This window comes from Dreissena polymorpha, chromosome 16, assembly GCF_020536995.1.
Source record: "Dreissena polymorpha isolate Duluth1 chromosome 16, UMN_Dpol_1.0, whole genome shotgun sequence".
Taxonomy (NCBI): domain Eukaryota; kingdom Metazoa; phylum Mollusca; class Bivalvia; order Myida; family Dreissenidae; genus Dreissena; species Dreissena polymorpha.
Genome location: NC_068370.1, coordinates 49,388,349 through 49,409,964, shown reverse-complemented (window position 1 = coordinate 49,409,964; position 21,616 = coordinate 49,388,349). Strand labels below are relative to the sequence as shown.

The following is a 21,616-nucleotide window of genomic DNA, read 5'->3' as shown; positions in this document are numbered from 1 at the left end:
TGTCATGGTCGAAAAGCCAATTATTGCATAAGGGAATTCTATAAATAAGCATGTTTATATATAGATACTTGCTAAGGGTCAGTCACAGGTGAGTAAACATTCAGTTACATAAGTTGTAATTATGTAAGTTCCTTTGTCATGGTTGAATACCCAGATGTTACATAAGGGTAAGATCTATAAATAAACATGTTTATATATAGATGATTGATCAGTAACAGGCAATTAAACATGCAGTTGTATAAGTTGGTAAAACTAAGCATGGTAAAAATTCCTTTGTATGCTTGATTGGCAAGTTATGTTGCTATCAGTAGTGTTGTGTAGATATATCGAGGTGATAATGACTGATAATTGACACTTATATGGCAATTCAATACAGAAATTAACATAGCAAAGAGGCTGTAATTGCAGGTCTTTTTTTGTTGCTTAATTGATTAAAAAAAGGAAGGATAAGATTTTGTCCAGTTAATAACAACTTAAAATGGGAATTTTTGTAACTGTAAAGAACATGTATGCAACATTAAAATTAACTTGCAAACATTATGTGCCAAAGGCTTTGGTATGCAGTTTCAAAATTATGCAAGATTTCTTTCAAGAGCTTCGTTATTATTGTTTCCATACATTTTTTTAGGGTGGGCAGAGGTTGTAAATGCAGTTATTTAAGTTGAACTGAGGTTTACAAGTTGTAACTGAGCTTGAACTGAAAAAAAACATATATTTGCACAGACCAACACATAAATGACATATTGTCAATGCCAGATAAAAAACTATAAATCTATGACTTAAATATAAAAAAATGTTCAATTGTCATTTAAAGGGGCCTTTTCACAGATTTTGGAATATTTTGAAGTTTGTCATTAAATGCTTAATATTGATAAATGTAAACATTGGATATTAAAAGCTCCAGTAAAAAAACAAGAATACAATTAAAAAAAGGGGAAAAAAGTAGCCGGTACCAGGGCTTGAACCAGTGACCCCTGGAGTCCTGGAGTTAGTCTGAAGTAAAAATGTATTAGCCCTCTCGGCTATTCCGCCGGGTATACACAGTTTAAGTATTTTATACCTTATATAAGCAATCTTCGTTGTTTCGTAAATTTAGAAGACAACAACAGAACTCTCCAAATTATTCAATCGTTTCAAGTTGCAACGCTTTATAATTTTTAGGTTTTCAAATCGTCAAAAGATACATATAATGGCTATATTGGACTATGGAAAATGTTCAGTAATACTGTTTCCTCACAAATATCATAACTAAAACGAAATTTTGCGAATCTGAAACAACTTTTTTCAATTTTGTCAATTTACCAAACCGTGAAAAGATCCCTTTAAATGGACCTTTTGACAGAATTTGGCATGTATTGAAGTTTGTCAAACAATGGTTTATATTGATAAATGTAAACATTGGATCTAAATAGCTCCAGTAAAAAAACAAGAATACAATATAAGAAAGAAAAAAAAAAATAACCCTAAACTGGACTAGAACCACTGATCCCTGGAGTAAAAGTCAATCGCTTAAGACCACTCGGCCATCTGTGCTCATTCAATTAGTAACGTATTTTATACAATGTATAAGCAATCCTTGTAGTGTCACAAAAATATAACAATAACAACAACAGAACTCTACAAATTATTAAATCGTGCGCGTTGCAACACTTTATAATTTTCTGGTTTTGAAATCGTCAAAAGTAGCATATAATGGATATTTTAGATCATGGTAAATGTTCAGTATTACTGTTTCCTCACAAATATCATAACTAAAATTAAAATGTGCAAATATGAAACATTTTTTTAATTTTGTCAATTTACCAAAACGTGAAAAGTCCCCTTTAACTGATTATGTCATTATGAACACAGTTTACTTGTTTTTGCTGTAGACTGATGCCCCTGGACCAGGAAGCTATGTTGGTCATGTAACAGTTGATAATACCTCAGTATCGCTATCAAAGAAAGGAACGGGTGGATTTGCCTCCAAGGTATGTTGTAAACATAGATTATAAGAAAAGTAAGAACATGTGATGAAATGATCTGAACCAGAATAATTTGTTTTTGTCTATCCTGTATATGAACCTAATTGGTATAAAAGTAAAATATATACTCTCTTTTTTTTTTTGGGGGGGGGGGGTATGATATTGTTTTTGTAGCAGTATACTTTATGGATATATAAAACCAATAAACATACTATATTGGAATGTTCAATGCAAAGAGAAGTAGTGATACTGAAGAATTTTAAAAGTGGAAGTTTTCCCCAATGGTCACAGTGATTGACAAGCATTTTATCACTGGAAAGGTACCTAATACATTATCCAACCATTGCAAAGGCCAATTGTCTTTTAAAACGAACAGTTCTGTTTGAACACAACAACATAAATTCTGTTTGTAATTTTTATTTTAACTTTGTTTTTTAATTTAGTATTATTTAGTTATCTATGAAATGTTCATCCAAAAAGAGTCTTAATTGAAAAAGTTTATGTTTGACTGATACTTGCGAAATATACCGGTAGGTCTGTTTGACACGCATAATACCACTTTACAATTCACTTTCCAATAGTACGCAGTAATAAAATGCTAATGTATTGAAAACCCTGCTTTTGTTTTTAGAAAAAGTCAACCCAAGTAAGGGCCCTATGCCGCTATGGAATTATAATCAACTGCCAGGTAGCTCAAAATTTCATAATGACCAAAGCCAAACGTTGAAGTCTAAATACAGTTTGGGTGCTGGGGCAGCCTGGCTGGTCACTGTTGTGCAGTTTGGTCGGAAATGGGGTTTTCCATTTATCACATTGTACCAAAGCTTGTATCGTGTACCTGGGTATCCACCATTGTTCTGTGAATCAACAATTTTAAAAGCACAACACATGATAAAAACTGGTTAAATTTTTTTAAAGTCTTCTTACATTTAAATGATACGACATGCAACACGATCATCAAGTGGCCATTTCAAAAGGTATCAATATTGATACTAGTGCACCCAAAGCATTATTAACTGTGGATGGTCTCATGCAACACGATCATCAAGTGGCCATTTCAAAAGGTATCAATATTGATACTAGTGCACCCAAAGCATTATTAACTGTGGATGGTCTCTTGCATATTCTATTTAACTAATACAGGTATTCAATTTCAAAAAAGACTTGTTGATTTTACATAAAGGGACTAACAGAAAATGTTCATTATACTATCCAAGTGGAAGAATGGTCAAGTGCATAGTGTTGGCAAGGTATATGCCCCCTATGCTAAAAATAACAAGATGGCATATTTTTGAAAGGACCTGTAAATATCCAGACTTTACTGTGTCAAAGCATTTTCTGTACACTATTTCAGTCAAAGCGCCAAAGTCGCTATTTGATGTCCAATGCACCAGGACCCGGTATATACAACTTGCCAGGCTTACTGACAACGCAGAAAGACTTTAATAAGTCTGGCACCACCGGAAATTTCCACAAACCCATTGCTGTACCGCTTGAAAATGACCCACGTCACCAAAAACCTGCACCCAATGCATATGATGTAAGCTGCAAAAGATATTTGTAAATGCAGTACTGTTTTTTTAGCTCACCTGAGCACAATGTGCTCATGGTGAGCTTTTGTGATCGCCTTTTGTCCGTCGTCCGTTGTCCGTCATGTCTTGTCCGTTGTGCGACGTCATATTTGCCTTGTTCACTCTCTAGAGGCAAATTTCTTCATGAAATTTGGTCAGAAGATTGGTTTCAATGATACCTTGGATGACTTCGAAAATGGTTACGTTTGCTTGAAAAACATGGCTGCCAAGGAGCGGGGCATTTTTCCTTATATGGCTATATATGGCTATAGTAAAATCTTGTTAACACTCTAGAGGCCACATTTATTGTCTGATCTTAATGAAACTTGATCAGAAGATTCATCCCAATAATATCTTGGACAAGTTCGAAAATGATGCCGGTTGGTTGAAAAACATGGCCGCCAGGGGGCAGGGCAGTTTTCCTTATATGGCTTTAGTAAAACCTTGTTGACACTCTAGAGGCCACATGTATTTTCCAATCTTCACGAAACTTGCTCAGAAGATTTGTCCCACTGATATCTTTGATGAGTTCAAAAATGGTAACCTTTGCTTGAAAAACATGGCTGCCAAGGGGCGGGGCATTTTTCCTTGTATGGCTATTTATGGCTATAGTAAAATCTTGTTAACACTCTAGAGGCCACATTTATTGTCAAATCTTAATGAAACTTGGTCAGAAGATTTATCCCAATAATATCTTAGATGAGTTCGAAAATAATGCCGGTTGGTTGAAAAACATGGCCGCCAGGGGGCGGGGCATTTTTCTTTATATGGCTATAGTAAAACCTTGTTAGCACTCTAGAGCCTCTGAGGCACCATTTATTGCCCAATCTTGATGAAATTTGGTCAGTGGATTTGTCTTAATGATATCTTGGATGAGTTTGAAAATAGTTATGTTTGCTTGAATAACATGGCTGCCAAGGGGCGGGGCATTTTTCCTTATATGGCTATATAAGGCTATAGTAAAATCTTGTTAACACTCTAGGGGCCACATTTATAGTCTGATCTTCATGAAACTTGGTCAGAAGATTCATCCCTATAATATCTTGGACAAGTTCAAAAATGATGCCGGTTGGTTGAAAAACATGGCCACTACAGGGGCGGGCTATTTTCCTTATATGGCTATAGTAAAACCTTGTTAACACTCTAGAGGCCACATTTATTGTCCAATCTTCATGAAATTTGGTCAGAAGATCGGTCTCAATGATATCTTGGATAAGTTCGAAAATAATTATGTTTGCTTGAAAAAAATGGCTTCCAAGGGGCGGGGCATTTTTCCTTATATGGCTATAGTAAAATCTTGTTAACACTCTAGAGGCCACATTTACTGTCGGATCTTCATGAAACTTGGTCAGAAGATTCATCCCGATAATATCTTGTATGAGTTCAAAAATGATGCCGGTTGGTTGAAAAACATGGCCGCCAGGGGGCAGGGCAGTTTTCCTTATATGGCTAAAGTAAAACCTTGTTAACTCTCTAGAGGCCACATTTATTTTCCGATCTTCGTGAAACTTGGTCAAAAGATTTGTCCCAATAATATCTTGTTATCTCAGGTGAGCGACTTTGGGCCTTTCAGGCCCTCTTGTTTTAGTTATCTTTCTATGTAGTCTGCTTATTCATATTAATTTGCACTAAAACGCATATCTAGGTCTATATAAATTAACTTGAGGTATAAGCATTATATTTTACATGCAGTTTTTTCATAAAAACCTTGTAAAAGCTTATGTAATTTTTTCAGATTTCTTTATCAAAGTTTGTGACTGTTAATCAAGATATTTTGTTATTAACAGAATTCGACAAAAGACATTACAGATTAATGAAAAGGCTGAATTGACATGTTGACTTTGCAATATTTATCTTTAATTTCACACCTTTTTCCAATAATTTACTTTATTTTTTTAAGAATTTTTATTAAATTTCTTCATTGCCGAAAAAGATACTGATGTTTTTACTTGACATTTTTCACTTCGTAAATTTTAATGTCTTATGCATGTTTGAGCAGGTTCAAAAGAGTAAATACGGTAAAAGCAACAATGTATCAGCTGACTCTGCATTTAAATCACAGTCCAAACGAGAAATGATCAACATTAAAGAGGCGTTGAAGAAACCAGGACCAGGTATTGATCGTTTGTGAAACTTCTATTTGGTGGGCGTGTACTGGAGTCATTCTGTAGGATCGGTTCATTTGTTCTTAAAAGCTGTCGGATTGTGCTTCTTCCACATTTTTCAAGTGATTAAATTAAAACTTTAAAGAATGTAATCACCATGAAGTGTAGATGTTTACAACACTTTTTCATCTTTAGTAGTGATTGACATATTCTTATTTGCCAGTGAAGTTAGATGACAAAGCTAACATAAGTATCAGTCACATTTGCTTCAGAGCTCTAAATTTTGTTTTCTATTTGGCATATTTTTATCAATATTAACATTATTCAAGTTATTTAAGCCTTACCAGTGAACCCCAATTCATTTTTATCCCCACGTTTTTCGGAGAAAAAGTGGGGATATTGTGGTGATGTGCGTCTGTCCGTCCGTCCTGGCCACCTGCTTCTCCTACACTATTAGCACTAGAACCTTGAAACTTACATACATGGTAGCTATGAGCATATGTGCGACGATGACAGTGACTGAATTTTGATCTGATCCCTGGGTCAAAAGTTATGGGGGTTGGGGCGGGGCCGGGTCAAGGATTTTCACTCATTTTTTTATGTTATTTTACATTTACTTCTTCATTTCTGCACCGATTTACTTCAAATTGATACTGAGCCTCTCTTATGACAATACGGTCAATCTCAATTATGCATGGCCCCATTACCATCCCTGGGGCGCCCCGGCCACATAGGCCACGCCCACCCAAAATTGCCTTTTTTCTATAATTTCTTCATTTCTACACCGATTCACTTCAAATTGATACTGAACCTCTCTTATGACAATACGGTCAATCTCAGCTATGCATGGCCCCATTACCAACCCTAGGGCATCCCGCCCACATAGGTCACGCCCACATAGGCCACGCCCACCCAAAATTGCCTTTTACTATAATTTCTTCATTTCTACACCGATTCACTTCAAATTGATACTGAACCTCTCTTATGACAATACGGTCAATCTCAGCTATGCATGGCCCCATTACCAACCCTGGGGTTCCCCCCCCCCCAAATAGGCCACGCCCACAAAGGCCACGCCCACCCAAAATTGCCTTTTACTACAATTTCTTCATTTCTACACTGATTCACTCCAAATTGATACTGAACCTCTCTTATGACAATACAGTTAATCTCAACTATGCATGGCCCCATCACCAACCCTGGGGCGCCCCGCCCACATAGGCCACGCCCACCCAAAATTGCCTTTTACTATAATTTTTTCATTTCTTCACCGATTCACTTCAAATTGATACTGTACCTTTTTTATGACAATACGGTCAATCTCAACTATGTATGGCCCCATTACCAACCTGGGGCGCCCAGCCACATAGGCCACGCCCACCCAAAATTGCCTTTTACTATAATTTCTTCATTTCTACACCGATTTACTTCAAATTGATACTGAACATCCCTTATGACAATACTGTCAATATCAACTATGTATGGCTCCATTACCAACCCTGGGGTGCCCCGCCCATTATAAGCCACACCCACCCAAAATTGTCTTTATCCCCACGCTTTTTGAAAAGCGTTGGGATATGGTGGTTATCTCCGCCGTCCGTCCGTTTGTCCGTCCGTCCTGGCCACTTTCTCCTCCTACACTATTAGTACTAGAACCTTGAAACTTACACACATGGTAGCTATGAGCATATGAGCGACCCTGCTATATTTGGAATTTTGATCTGACCCCTGGGTCAAAAGTTATGGGGGTTGGGGTGGGGCCAAGTCAGAGATTTTTACTCATTTTTTAAGGTTATTTTACTATAATTTCTTCATTTCTACACCGATTGTCTTAAAATTGATACTGAACCTCTTTTATGACAATACTGCCACCCAAAATTGCCTTTTACTATAATTTCCTTATTTCTACGCCGATTCACTTCAAATTGATACTGAACCTCTCTTATTACGATGTGTGTAGAATACAGATACTACTGCACAAACCACTGACTCATCAGCTGGGAACTGCCTATCATCAAGTGTTTCTATCCTTTAATCCCAGGACACTCTCCGGGCAGTGGATCCGTAGTGTTGGCCAAACACTACGGGTCAGTGGTTTAGCGTCCAGCTCTTCTCCTCTCGCATCATCCACAGCCAGTTGGATGCTTTTTCTGCAGCTTGTTCAAGTCTGCCTACAGCCCTCTTCCTGTCACCTCCCTTGATCCCAATGTTGCTGAGCATTCTCCATACTGATTGGGCTGGAAATCCTCTGCACCCTATTTCAACGGGGAACAGCCAGGCACTCCAACCGCGACTTTTACACTGTTCTTGTAGCTCAGTGTACTTTCCCATTTTCCGCTCGTAGGCCTCATCACACCTAGTCTCCCAGGGTACAGTGAGTTCTATCATCACCAGTTTCTTGTCCTTGGGAGACCATATAACTATGTCTGGTCTCTGTGTGGTATGGACTATGTCTGGGAATACCAGCTGTTTTCCTAGGTCGACCTTCATCTCCCAACGCTCTGATTCATCAAGGATAGATGTTGCTGCGGTTCTTGCCTTCTTGGCAGTTTGTCCTTCCTTGACGAATTTGATTGTTGGTACTGCCTTCTTGTTGGTAGGTCTTGTCTTCCTTCTCTCCCGCTCTAGTATGTCTGCTAGCTCCTTGAGGACTGTGTCGTGCCTCCATCTGTAGCGGCCTTGTGTTAGCGCTGTCTGGCAAGATGAGAGGGTGTGCTGCATGGTTCCTGGTTTGTCGCACAGCTGGCACTTTGGGTCTTCCACTAACCCCCATCTGTGTAGATTGACTGGAGATGGCAGCAGATCATATACGGATCTCAGTAGGAATTTGAGTCGTAGTGGTTCGTAGTGCCAAATGTCTACCCATGTCAGGTGTCTTTCTGTGGTCTGCCATTGTGTCCATGCGCACTGCCCTCCCATCCCGACTGCTCTGGCGCGCCTGTCTTCCTCTTCTGAAAGCCTGATCTCATACTGGACCATTTGGCTTCTTTCTTTCTTACCGGCAGTGCTCCAGCGTTGTGGTTTTGAACTGCCCAGGCCTTGTCTTCCTATAGCTGTGGTGCCTACGATGTCTTTGTGTCGTAGCCTGCTTTCTGCCTGGGCGACTGCCTGGCTTGCTGACCACTTTCGCCCTGTGCGTGTCTCGATGCCTGCCTTCCATATCATGTCATCTGATGACTCTTTGAGGGTTACCACCAGTCTTCCTTTGGCAACCTTGAACTCTTCAACTAGTGAGGTCATTGGGAGTTGAAGTTGGTTGGTTCTGCCATACAGTCCAATGCTGGTGAAACTAGGAGGGACACCAAGCCATCTCCGGAGATGCCGCTTGATCACTCTCTCGAATCCTTCTACAGTGGTTGTAGCTATCTCGTACAGCATAAGGGGCCAAATAAGCCTAGGTAGTAACCCATGTTGGTAGAGCCATGCCTTAAACTTGCCCGGGAGTCCTGTCTGGTCTATAAGCTTCAGGCCATCTTGGAGCTGGTTTTTGACTCTAGTGATGTTATTAGTGTCCTTCAGGCTGGCGTCGTACCACTTGCCGAGGCACTTGACTGGACTGTCAATAATGGATGGAATGTCTTCCCCTTGCACCTGTAGAGTGAATCTTTTGGTGACCTTTCCCTTCTTGATAATCAGGCTCCTTGACTTCTTGGGTTTGAACTTCATTCGTGCCCATGTGACCGTGTCCTGTAGGGCTGTTAGTACCCAGCGGGCCTGTACATGTGTGGTGGTAGTGATGGTCAGGTCATCCATGAACCCCCTGCTGGATGGGAGGTGTATACCTGACGCTGTTTTTGGTCCTCTGGTTTCCCTCTTCGCGGCATTGATGATCAAGTTCATGCCCATCACGAATAGTACAACTGAGATGGTGCAGCCAGTTACTATCCCCTTCTCTAACCTCTGCCATGGCGTTGTCTGGTCACCGATTGAGAATCGAAGCTGTATGCCATCAAAGTAGCCATTTATGATACCCTGTATATGCTCTGGGATATGATAGTGCTTCATTGCTTCTTCAATAAGCTTGTGTGGTATGGAGCCATAGGCGTTGGCGAGGTCTAACCAGACGACTTTGAGGTCATTGGCGTTCACCTTTGCTTCACGGATGATCTGACTGATGGCACTGGAGTGTTCAATGCAGCCAGAGAAGCCCGGAACCCCCCCTTTCTGTACTGATGTGTCAATGTACTGATTGGTTGTCAGGAACGTGGTCATTCGTCTTGCCAGGACAGCGAAGAATATTTTCCCCTCCACATTCAACAGTGAAATGGTTCGGAATTCGGTCACATGTTTGGAGCCCTTTTCCTTTGGAGTAAATATTCCCTCTGCCTGTTGCCAACAATCTGGGACTTTTCCTTTCCTCCATATCACCTTAAGTAGGGTCCATAGTCTTCGTAGTAGCATCGGGCACATCTTGTATACTTTATAGGGTATACCGTTTGGTCATGGTGCGGAGCCGCTTATTGCTTTCTTCACTACATCAGATACTTCCTTCATTGTTGGTTCTTTTATGTTTAGTGGAATTGTGGGTTCTGGGACTGGTTCAATTCTTGGACAGCTTCCTAATGGATTATCTCTTGCTGGATCGGAGTGTGTGTCCTTTAGATGCTGTTGTATCTCTTCCATACTGCTTTCAAGCTTCCCAGATTTTTCTTTGTCTAGGAGTCCTTTGGAAAACTTGTATGGATTGGCTATGAACTCAGCTCGCCTCTTGGCTCGCTTCTTCCGCTTGTCTCGGAGTTGTTCTGCCTTACGAAGATCGGTCAGTTTCTGTCTGAGTTCATCTCTAAGCTGCTGAAGTCCGGGTCTTTCCTCTATATTTGCTTTTTGGTAGGATTTCCTCAGTGACTTCAGCTCTTTCCTAATCTCTGTGATCTGTCGTTGTCTTCTATTTGGCTGTGCAGGGGTTCTGGTGGGTTTCCGTTTCACCTCACCAAATCGTTCTTTGCCGATAGAGTGGACAAGGTTGGTCAGAGACTTCAGTTTCTTCTCTACTGGCCCTTGGAGTGTTGTTTCCAGGATGGTGTTGAGGTCTTCATCAAACTGTTTCCACAGGTTCCTGTCACTTGTCTTGGGCCATGTAATTCTAACCTTCTGAGCTGTGGCATTAGTATTGGAAGCTGTATTTCGGGTGTTGTGCTGTGTGTCTGTGTTTGGCCTCAGGTCTTCTGGAGTACCTAAAAGCTCTAGAAGAGGGTCATCTTCTTCGAAGATGTCGCTGACTTGCGAGACAATATCAGGATCTGCTGAATTGGTGCGTGGCTTCTCAGCTGCGTAGAGGTCCCCAGTACTGTGGGTTGAGTCCTGACTAGGATCCTCCAACGTCTCACCAGATGTAAAATCTGAGCGTTGCCGCTGCCTTGCCGTGCTCCCGCATGCCGTTCTCCCTTGATGAATACGCAAGCCTCTAAGGTTCTTGCACACCTTTCCACATCTACACTTCACCTCTGCCTTTGTTCCGGTCAATGTCGATTGGACTAGCCGTGTCGTTGTCGTTGAATCGGTCTGATCGAGTCTCTCATCCTCCCCCCATCTCGGGAGACTCTGGGGGTATTCTTCTGTATCGGAGTCTGTAGCTTGATAGTGGGTGTCTTCTCACGAAGACTGCAATCTGGGATGCTACCCCGTCATGCCCCGGGTCCAGTCTGTTCCTGGTGTCATCTGTCTCTCCAGTGTCACTGTTCTATTCTCAGTCGTCATCCAGTCTTTCCTGGAAGTCACTGGTTGCCCAGATATATGATGTGTAGAATACAGATACTACTGCACAAACCACTGACTCATCAGCTGGGAACTGCCTATCATCAAGTGTTTCTATCCTTTAATCCCAGGACACTCTCCGGGCAGTGGATCCGTAGTGTTGGCCAAACACTACGGGTCAGTGGTTTAGCGTCCAGCTCTTCTCCTCTCGAATCATCCACAGCCAGTTGGATGCTTTTTCTGCAGCTTGTCCAAGTCTGCCTACAGCCCTCTTCCTGTCACCTCCCTTGATCCCAATGTTGCTGAGCATTCTCCATACTGATTGGGCTGGAAATCCTCTGCACCCTATTTCAACGGGGAACAGCCAGGCACTCCAACCGCGACTTTTACACTGTTCTTGTAGCTCAGTGTACTTTCCCATTTTCCGCTCGTAGGCCTCATCACACCTAGTCTCCCAGGGTACAGTGTGTTCTATCATCACCAGTTTCTTGTCCTTGGGAGACCATATAACTATGTCTGGTCTCTGTGTGGTATGGACTATGTCTGGGAATACCAGCTGTTTTCCTAGGTCGACCTTCATCTCCCAACGCTCTGATTCATCAAGGATAGATGTTGCTGCGGTTCTTGCCTTCTTGGCAGTTTGTCCTTCCTTGACGAATTTGATTGTTGGTACTGCCTTCTTGTTGGTAGGTCTTGTCTTCCTTCTCTCCCGCTCTAGTATGTCTGCTAGCTCCTTGAGGACTGTGTCGTGCCTCCATCTGTCAATACAGTCAATCTAAACTATGCATGGCCCCATTACCAACCATGGGGCGCCCCGCCCACATAGGCCACGCCAGCCCAAAATTGCCTTTTACTATAATTTCTTCATTTCTACACTGATTCACTTCTAATTGATACTGAACTTCTCTTATTATAATACGGTCAATCTCAAACCTTGCATGGCCCCATTACCAACCCTGGGGCGCCCCTGGGTCAAACATGCGGCGTGGGGATACGCGTCGGCCTCTGCCGCGCCATTTCTAGTTCCTCTTTAAAATTAGCCACCCTTATCAGTACTATGTGCCCATACAAAATGTACTTAGGTTGTATTACACTAATTCCATTTTCCTTAGGGTCTGATTATAAAACTGCCACTTTTAAAGCATTTTTATTGTATTTCCTTTACATCAAGCTTTGCATTACTGGTATCCCTTTAAAGATAAATTTGCCCTCTTTCAAACAATGCCGTCAAAAATATATGGTCACAGCTGATTAATGCTGTACTTGAATTCGATTAAAGGAAAGTTAGAAAAAATTTCACAGCCGATCAGGTGGCCAAGGAGGGCCACCTGGGCCAGGTGTAAATCAGATGATATCCATATGCGGTTATAAGGCTTTTCTGTTGAACAGATTACCAGCTACCTAGTTTTTATTTCTTTTGTGACATTTAATTGCCAATACATATTCCAGACAACTCTAACAAATATTATACCTTACTATTTGTGTAACACATTGTTATGGAAATATTATGGTGAATATTGTGCTTTTTCCAGGTCAATATGATGTCAATGACGCATTGTTGCATGACAATGTAAAAGTTCCATTTTCAAGTTTTAAGTCAACGAGTAAGAGACAAATGGCACCAGATCCACCAAAGGTGAGAACATATTAATTGATAATCCTTTTATGATTATTTTTTATCATACTTGCTGATGTTTCTACTAAAGACAAAGAACACAATTATGTTGCTGAATCACTAAAAAGACGCAAAAATAATCCACAGTCATGAGAGCTAGGCCAGTTATCCAAAGCTCTTTAAAGATAACTAAATATCATTCTTAAAATTAGTGAAATTCCTTAATTTTCTCTGGGTATTTTGTGTTTATTTTTTAACAATCTACAGGGATTTTTTTTGCTAAAAATTACCGCCGATTTTTGGCTGCTTCCCAATAGCAAAAATGTACGTTTTTTCCCAAAAAGCTGACCAAAATTTCCCCCAGAAAAGCCAAATTAAAAAATAATATATATTTTTTTTAAGGAAGATGTCTTATGACTTATCATTTCTTATCTCTAGATCTCAACTTTTTATTTAAACATTCTACAAAATATATAACTTTAATTAAGTTCTTTTTGTCAATAAATAATACCCAAATTTGCCACTTTTTCAATTAAAACATTCCCAATTTGACCAGACTTCTTTTCACAAAATGGCTAGAAAAACCTGTGAACATGCACTTAAAAACAATCTTAATTCTGTTACTTATAATCATATTTATAATGCTTTTTCCCAATATCATGGTTTATCTCACTATTTTTCCCAATTTCATGGTTTATCGCACTAATTTTCCAAATTCAAATGGCACAGGCTGTAACAAATAAAAGCAAAAAATCACTAATCTATACTCATAAACTACTATATTTTGCTAAACAGATTGATGTTGAATATCAATAAAATATGTAACATGCAATTCTATTATAAAGTAGGATCCTTGTTATAATGGTGTGCAAAATTTCAGCTTAACATATCTATTGAATTGTAATACAGCTTCAAACAATTCATGTTACCACTTAAATGTCCCCATGTAAATTGATATGCAGTCAACCATGTAAAAACATTCCCCGAGAAAACAAGATGTTGGCATGTTCCGATTTATGTAAATATACGTTTTAATGGGGATGGACAGATCATGAGAAAACTTGATTTCACAATTATATCTCTTCCTCCTTTTTTAAACTTTATTATAGTTAGGTTATTGGTATTCCAAATTTTGTTAAGGTAAAAAACTTAATTTGTGAACACTCTAGAGGCCACAGGTTTAATATTAATCAAATATCAAATCTTCAAAGTCAGGTGAGTGTGGTTATTTAGTCCTCTTGTCATTAATTTCATTTCGTAATTCATAAAATATTTTCAGGTTCCTGGGCCAGGTGCATATAAACCAAATGAACCAGTTGATCCAGCAAATAAACAGTTATTTCCGTGAGTGTCTTCTTTTGAGTATTATTGGACCATTGAGTTTACTTTCAAGGTATCAAGATGAATTATGAGAAAAGTTAATACGGTAATTTAAAACGTTTTTTGATTATTAGTGAGTTCTTTTGTATCGGAATGTTTTGTGTTCATTTTTGTCACAATCTTTTCTGCATACCTGCAGATGTAAGTCACCATTTTTAGCTGGGCTGTTTTCGGAGAAAACCCGAGGTATTGTCATAGCCAGCTCGTCGTCCGCTGTCAGCTGTCCACCGTAGGCGTCGTGCTAAAACCTTTATATTGGCTCTAAAATCAGAGTGCTTCCACCTACAACTTTGAAACTTCATATGTAGATGCACCTTGATGAGTTCTACACGCCACACCCAATTTTGGGTCACTAGGTCAAAGATCAAGGTCACTGTGACTTCTACACACAAAAAATCTGACAAGCTTTCGCAGCCGAGCGGTAGGGGACTTTTATTGCTTGGCAATAGTCTTGTTAAAATGGGAGAGAACTTGTTTGGAGCCAAGATTTTGTGTCCACTCTGCAACTATTACCTCTCTTGGAGGATTTCAGTATCTTTAATTTTTGGAATATTATTCTCCATTACCAGACAATGTGCAGTGTGCAACTGTCTTGCTCCTTGTTGAAATATGAAGGTCAACATTCTTTATTGTCCCCTACCGGTGAAACCGGAGGGGACTTATGGTTTGCGCTCCGTCTGTCTGTCTGTCAGTCCATCACACTTTCTGGATCCTGCGATAACTTTTAAAGTTCTTCATATTTTTCCATGAAACTTTAAATGTGGATAGATGGCAATATGGAGAATATGCACATCATTTCATTTTGTTCCTATGTCAAGAATTTTGGTTGCTTTGGCAACAAATATATAACAATAAATTATTATTTTTTACTGACAATGGTGGAGTTTCACAGGCAGGGGACAATATTGCTTGGCAATCTCTTGTTATTGTCTTTAACTTTTGAATTTCTCATAGATATGATATTACTTCGGATAAACGGTTTTGACGGTTTTTATAATGATTTTGGAACAAACATTTTAACTTTCATAAATCAACAATAAACATGTAAAACCTGTCCCTGTAAAGGTTAAGCTTAGAAGTAAACAGGAAAATTTTAAAATATTCTTGTCTTGGCCATAACTTGGAACAAATGTTAACCATTATAAGATGACATGTCACTTGTAACACTCGTCTCCCTACCTTAAACGTCAACTTAGAGGTTGATGTTCAAATTTGGAAACAGAAAAATATTATGGGGGCTTGAGTGTTCGATCAATACATTTTTAACCAGGTTTTCCGAAGGAAAAAACTGGTTATTAGATTGGCGAATGCGGGCGGGCTGGCTGGCTGGCTGGCTGGCTGGCTGGCGGGCTGGCTGGCGGGCTGGCGGGCGGGCGGAACAAGCTTGTCCGGGCCATAACTATGTCGTTCATTGTCAGATTTTAAAATCATTTGGCACATTAATTTTGTTCACCATCATTGGACGGTGTGTCGCGCGAAATAATTACGTCGATATCTCCAAGGTCAAGGTCATACTTTGAGTTCAAAGGTCAAAAATGGCCATAAATGAGCTTGTCCTGGCCATAACTATGTCATTCATTGTGAGATTTTAAAATCATTTGGCACATTTGTTCACCATCATGGGACGGTGTGTCGCACGAAAGAATCACGTCAATATCTCCAATGTCAAGGTCGCCACGACTAAAAATAGAATTTTTTTTAAAACAAACTTACAAAGGGGGTTTATTTTGTTTGTTCATTTCAAAAGTTCAGTTTGAGTTTTCTCCCTTTATCAGATTTTTTTTTCACAATGAAAACCTGGTTTTGTGACAATTTTGTCCCTTGTTTTGTTGATTGTTATTTCCATGAATACTAAATGATGTGGCATGTGCAATTCCTATTTTCACATGTAAAAGGTCAAGGTCAAATCTCGGGTCATCAGTCATGGATTTTCATTTCTGCTTGTAACTTTAATGTATTAATGTTTGTACTTTTTTAAAAAACAGTTTACTGTTAATTTATGTCGTGCCTCCCCCCGGCCTCCCCTGACAAACAAATACTTGATGGCATATGTATGACAGTCACATCAGTGTTGCTACGTGCTTAAAAGATATCTTTGGACTTAATTTCCATTGTGACAAACTGAAGATTTTCCCATTAATTAATGACTTCACTGATATGTTTAGACATAATTCTATGACCTTTTGTTAGGCTTTATCAACGAAATCCAAAAAAATTCAATAAATGCTTTCTTTCTTGTTTAAATCCTCACTCAGATATATGATTTTTTTTTTTATAATTTACAAATTAACCCTCATACTATAGGAATTAGATTATTGCTTTCTGAGTTGAGGTGGGGGGGGGGGCTCCATAGCCCATCTTCAAGAAGCAACTGCCTCTCGAAACCTCTGTCTCAGACAGTGTCTCTAGAGCCTTGACATCTATGATGATAGTGTGCTTGCTGAGTGTCAATTACAGTAAAAACTTTTAAAATAACACCTTGTATCAACAAATATTTTAATCCTACATTTTCACTGTGAAAAAAACACATTACTTTCACCCATGTATGTACAGTGGAAGCCCTCTAAACCGGACACCCCCGGGATTGAGAGGAAATTCTGTTTAGAGAGGATTCTGGTTTAGAGGGGAAAGTGACTACTTTACTTTCAGAACGTCAATTACATAGCCTAATTTTGAAAACCACACACTTTCATCAAATAGTAATAGTTTATATATATATATAGGGATGTCAACGAATATCCAAATATCTGGAAGAAAAAAAAGAAAAAAAATCAAGTAATTTCAAAGACTTTGTATTCGTGAATTTTGCTTCAAACATTGTAAATAAAGTTGTTTCTCGTGTCATAATGTTTATTCCAGTAGGGGCAATAATGCGTCGCTATGGTGATGACAGTATACCGGTCATAAATCCCGCTAATTGCATAACAAAGACAGTCACTTTGTGTCAAAATTATGATAGGTGCAAATCGCGTCGGCAATCAAAACACCGACCTACACTTGATCCAATGATTACATTTAAAATTATCAAAGATTAAATGAGTAAAGGAAAAGCCAACTTGGTGTAAAAACAAATAAGACAGTATTGCAATTAAAACACCTACCCGTCTTGATCTAATAATTCGAATTACATTTAAAATGATCAAAAATTAAATGAGTAAAAGAAGATCCGACATGGTGTGAAAAACAAAAAAAGATCGTATGGTTATAATCATGTTGTCCAATCAAAAAAGCTTTAAGAAAATAATTATCTCAACCTCTAAAGAGTATTTGCATATCGTATGGTCCAAACTTTAATTAATTACTCAATATTCAATCAGGTATTATACTTAAAGAAATGTTTTTGGTATTTCACCCTCATTTAATTGAAAATATATTAATTGCTACACGCATAAAGTAAATCTCTGTCCACGCAAAATGCCACCTACGCCTTCTGCTGCTTGGAAGTATTTCACAAGATCATCCGTTGAAGTTGCCGATCCGAGTGACTTTTAAACGTGGCAACTTTAAAAGACTGACTGGTTAGTTTGTTAAACAGGTTCAATTTGTGTTGTGGCTATGTAAATTATTCGTTTAAGTTCAGCTTAAATTATATTTAGATCTAACTGTTTTGTCATGTAATTATTTTGTCGTCATGTAAATATTATGTTTCTCGTTTTATTGTTGATGAACAATATTAAATGTTTAAAAACAGTTTTTGTCATTCAATTTAAACAATAAAAAGTAATCAACAAAATCAGCTTCGAATTAGCGACGGCAACGCTGTGTCAATATTTAGTCACTTTCGGTGAACTTCCAGTAAAAAGGAAAGTAAAATTCATGGAGTAATGGTACAGTAAACAGAGTTGATTTTTTTTCCAACAGATGTTGACCGAATATCCGAATATTCGTTTGGAAGGGTGACCAAATATTCGAATACCAAAATCTCGGTATTCGTTGCCATCCCTAATATATATATATATATTATAACATTCATTCATATTGCATCACATACAAGCAACACATTGTTAAACCGACTTTTGTTATGTGAAGATTTTTTTTTCCGAATGAGATATGTACACAGACTTTTATTGCACGATATCCCCGATTGTCGACTTTCCTACCCCATATTTTTCTGACAGCATCTTGAGTGTCGGTTTAGGTAACATCTCTGCCTGTGATCAGTTTGTCTTCTAGAGATGAGTCCACGCGCATTCACTTAAAAGGAGGTTCGGACATTTTTAGTCTTAATTATCTTAATTGCGAATTTGAATATCTAAATGAATATCTAAATGCAATTGCTTAAAGAACTCTTCTAATCACCATTGTATATGACACTAAATTAACAATTGTAATAAACAGTTCAAAATTAATTTGGATTTAGCTTATTAAAATTAGCATGGCTTCCTACATCAAAAACAAAACACACTAAAGAACCCTATGTTTGTTATCAGTACATATAATCAGTTTAATCACTTCTATTCATCAATATGTACATCTTTCATCATAACTTGTAGGTCTCTTGAATGTTTTGCGATTTTTACAGTTTGCTAATTGTTTGATCACCTTAATTAATTTCACGCATCTTTAATCCGCTTATCACAAGTTTTCGACTCTAGGTCTGAGGTGAAATAAACTGGTCCAGACCGGTTTAGAGAGTTACAAATACGCATGGAATGACCCAATTTTTATCCAAAGAATGACCGGTATTCGAGTTCAGGGGATTCAGGTCTTGAGGAGATATTTAACGCATGGTTTTATAGGGGAAAAAGGGGACTGGACAATTTGTCCGGTTTAGAGAGGATTCCAGTATAGAGAGGATCTGGTTTAGAGGGTTTCCACTGTATTGATTTTTATGCCCCCCTTCGAAGAAGAGGGGGTATATTGCTTTGCTCATGTCGGTCTGTCGGTCCGTCGGTCTGTCGGTCGGTCTGTCTGTCGGTCCGTCCACCAGGTGGTTGTCAGACGATAACTCAAGAACGCTTGGGCCTAGGATCATAAAACTTCATAGGTACATTGATCATGACTCGCAGATGACCCCTATTGATTTTGTGGTCACTAGGTCAAAGGTCAAGGTCACCGTGACCCGAAATAGTAAAATGGTTTTTGAATGATAACTCAAGAACACATACGCCTAGGATCATGAAACTTCATGGGTAGATTGATCATGACTTGCAGATGACCCCTATTGATTTTCAGGTAACTAGGTCAAAGGTCAAGGTCACGATGACCCCAAATAGTAAAATGGTTTCCGGATGATAACTCAAGAACAATTAGGCCTAGGATCATGAAACTTCATTGGTTCATTGATCATGACTCGTAGATGACCCCTATTGATTTTGAGGTCACTAGGTCAAAGGTGAAGGTCACGGTGACCCGAAATAGTAAAATGGTTTTCGGATGATATCTCAAGAACGCATATGCCTAGGATCATGAAACTTCATCGGTAGATTGATCATGACTTGCAGATGACCCCTATTGATTTTGAGGTCACCAGGTCAAAGGTCAAGGTCACGATGACCCGAAATAGTAAAATGATTTTCGGATAATAACTCAAGAACGCTTTTGTCTAGGATCATGACACTTCATAGGTACATTGATTGTGACCCGCAGATGACCCCTATTGATTTTCAGGTCACTAGGTCAAAGGTCAAGGTCACAGTAACAAAAAACATATTCACACAATGGCTGTCACTACAACGGAGGGCCCATATGGGGGGCATGCATGTTTTACAAACAGCCCTTGTTTTTCCTTGCAGGCGTAAGCACTACCTATGTATATCAGCCCCTGCCATGCCTCTGCCTGACACACCCCCCTCTCCAGGGCCTGGCAGTTACGAGTTAAGGGACTTTGAGGGCCCTAGCAAACACTATATGTCAGGGGCCGCCTTTGTGTCGACAACGAGTCGTTGGACTTCAAACACCATGAGAGTTGGAGACATGCCTGGGCCAGGTAGGCTTTGAAATCTCTTCTTGCTTAATTTAGCCACGGGGAAAACTGGGCTTAATGGATGGGCGTAAATTTTCCTCCCACATAAGCCTTATCTTGGCCAAAATTTCCTGTTATTATCAAATCTTTTGTTTTAAGGGAGTTTTTTCTTATTGAAAATCCAGTTTAGGCTAAAAGTGTTGTCCCTGATTGGCCTGTTTGGACTGCACTGGCTCATCTGAGATGGCACCCTTTTAGTGCGGGAACCGAATTTTGAAGGCCTTTGCAAACAGTTTGGATCCAGATGAGACGCCACAGAATGTGGCGTCTCATCTGGATCCAAACTGTTTGCTATTCTGATAGTATTCTTTGAAAAAAATCGAAGAAAATGCTAATTTTAGAAATTCAGCAGACGACATTTTAGCAGAAGACAAATTTCCCAGCATGCAAAGGGTTAATGCACAAGCATTAAGCTCAGTTTTCCCAGATCAAGGCTTTATTTGTTGATATTTGTTCACTCAAGTGAAATATTGGTACTATTTATTTTTGTTAAAAATAACTTTTAGCTAATAACAAACATTACAGTAAGTGTAAACTTTAACCTGTTAAACAATGGAACAACTATTAAAATACAATGACATTATAATGCAAAGGCACAAAAATTCTGAAACAAAATAACGATTGTTTTCCCACTTCAGCAGTGAGGGACTTGTTTTTTATCAAATTATGTCAAAATACGGAACGTCTTTTTAATGATGTCAAGGTACACTGCAGTTTATTACTGCTAATATTTGACGCATAATATTATTCACTTAACCCATTTATGCCTTGTGTATAGAAAAATGGCCTTGGCAAACAGCGTAGACCCAGATGAGACGCCTCATGATGCGGCGTCTCATCAGGGTGTGCGCTGTTTGCTTTAAGGAATTTCTGTAAGGAATATTCTAAATATAGAAATAAATATACTAGACATCCCTAATTTTGGAAATAAATTTAGAAGGATGAGAGAGTCCACTAGGCCTAAATGGGTTAATATCTTTTATATCTTATCTGTCCTGCCTCTCTGTCAGATGTTTGTGTTGTGTGAACTGTTGTAGTGATGTAACTTTGCAAACATTTACTAAACTATTAAGGTTACATTATACTAAATAATCGAGTCATGTAGGGCTGTACTCTCTAAAAAAATAATCATAGTTTACTCGAAGGCATGTTTTTCACTGGAGACTATTGTTCGGGTTTTATCATTTTGAGATATTGATAGGGCGGGATTAGTTGTTCACTATTTGATCCCTGAAATATAATAAATTTATAGCCTAAATTAATCAATTGCACTGAAAATAGTTACATTTGCACTAGCATAGGTTATATTCCACTAGAAAGTG

At 38.9% G+C, this 21,616-nt stretch overlaps 1 protein-coding gene across 1 annotated transcript in view; it reads left to right on the top strand.

Moving 5' to 3' along the window:
• Nucleotides 1–21,616, top strand: part of LOC127861617 (O(6)-methylguanine-induced apoptosis 2-like) — a 28,279-nt gene that overhangs the window by 2,900 nt on the left and 3,763 nt on the right. The window contains exons 3-8 of the mRNA XM_052400275.1: nt 1,872–1,970; nt 3,319–3,504; nt 5,535–5,649; nt 12,867–12,970; nt 14,229–14,293; nt 20,065–20,258. Of these exons, the coding sequence (XP_052256235.1) occupies nt 1,872–1,970; nt 3,319–3,504; nt 5,535–5,649; nt 12,867–12,970; nt 14,229–14,293; nt 20,065–20,258 (763 nt within the window). The remainder of the gene's footprint in view (nt 1–1,871; nt 1,971–3,318; nt 3,505–5,534; nt 5,650–12,866; nt 12,971–14,228; nt 14,294–20,064; nt 20,259–21,616) is intronic.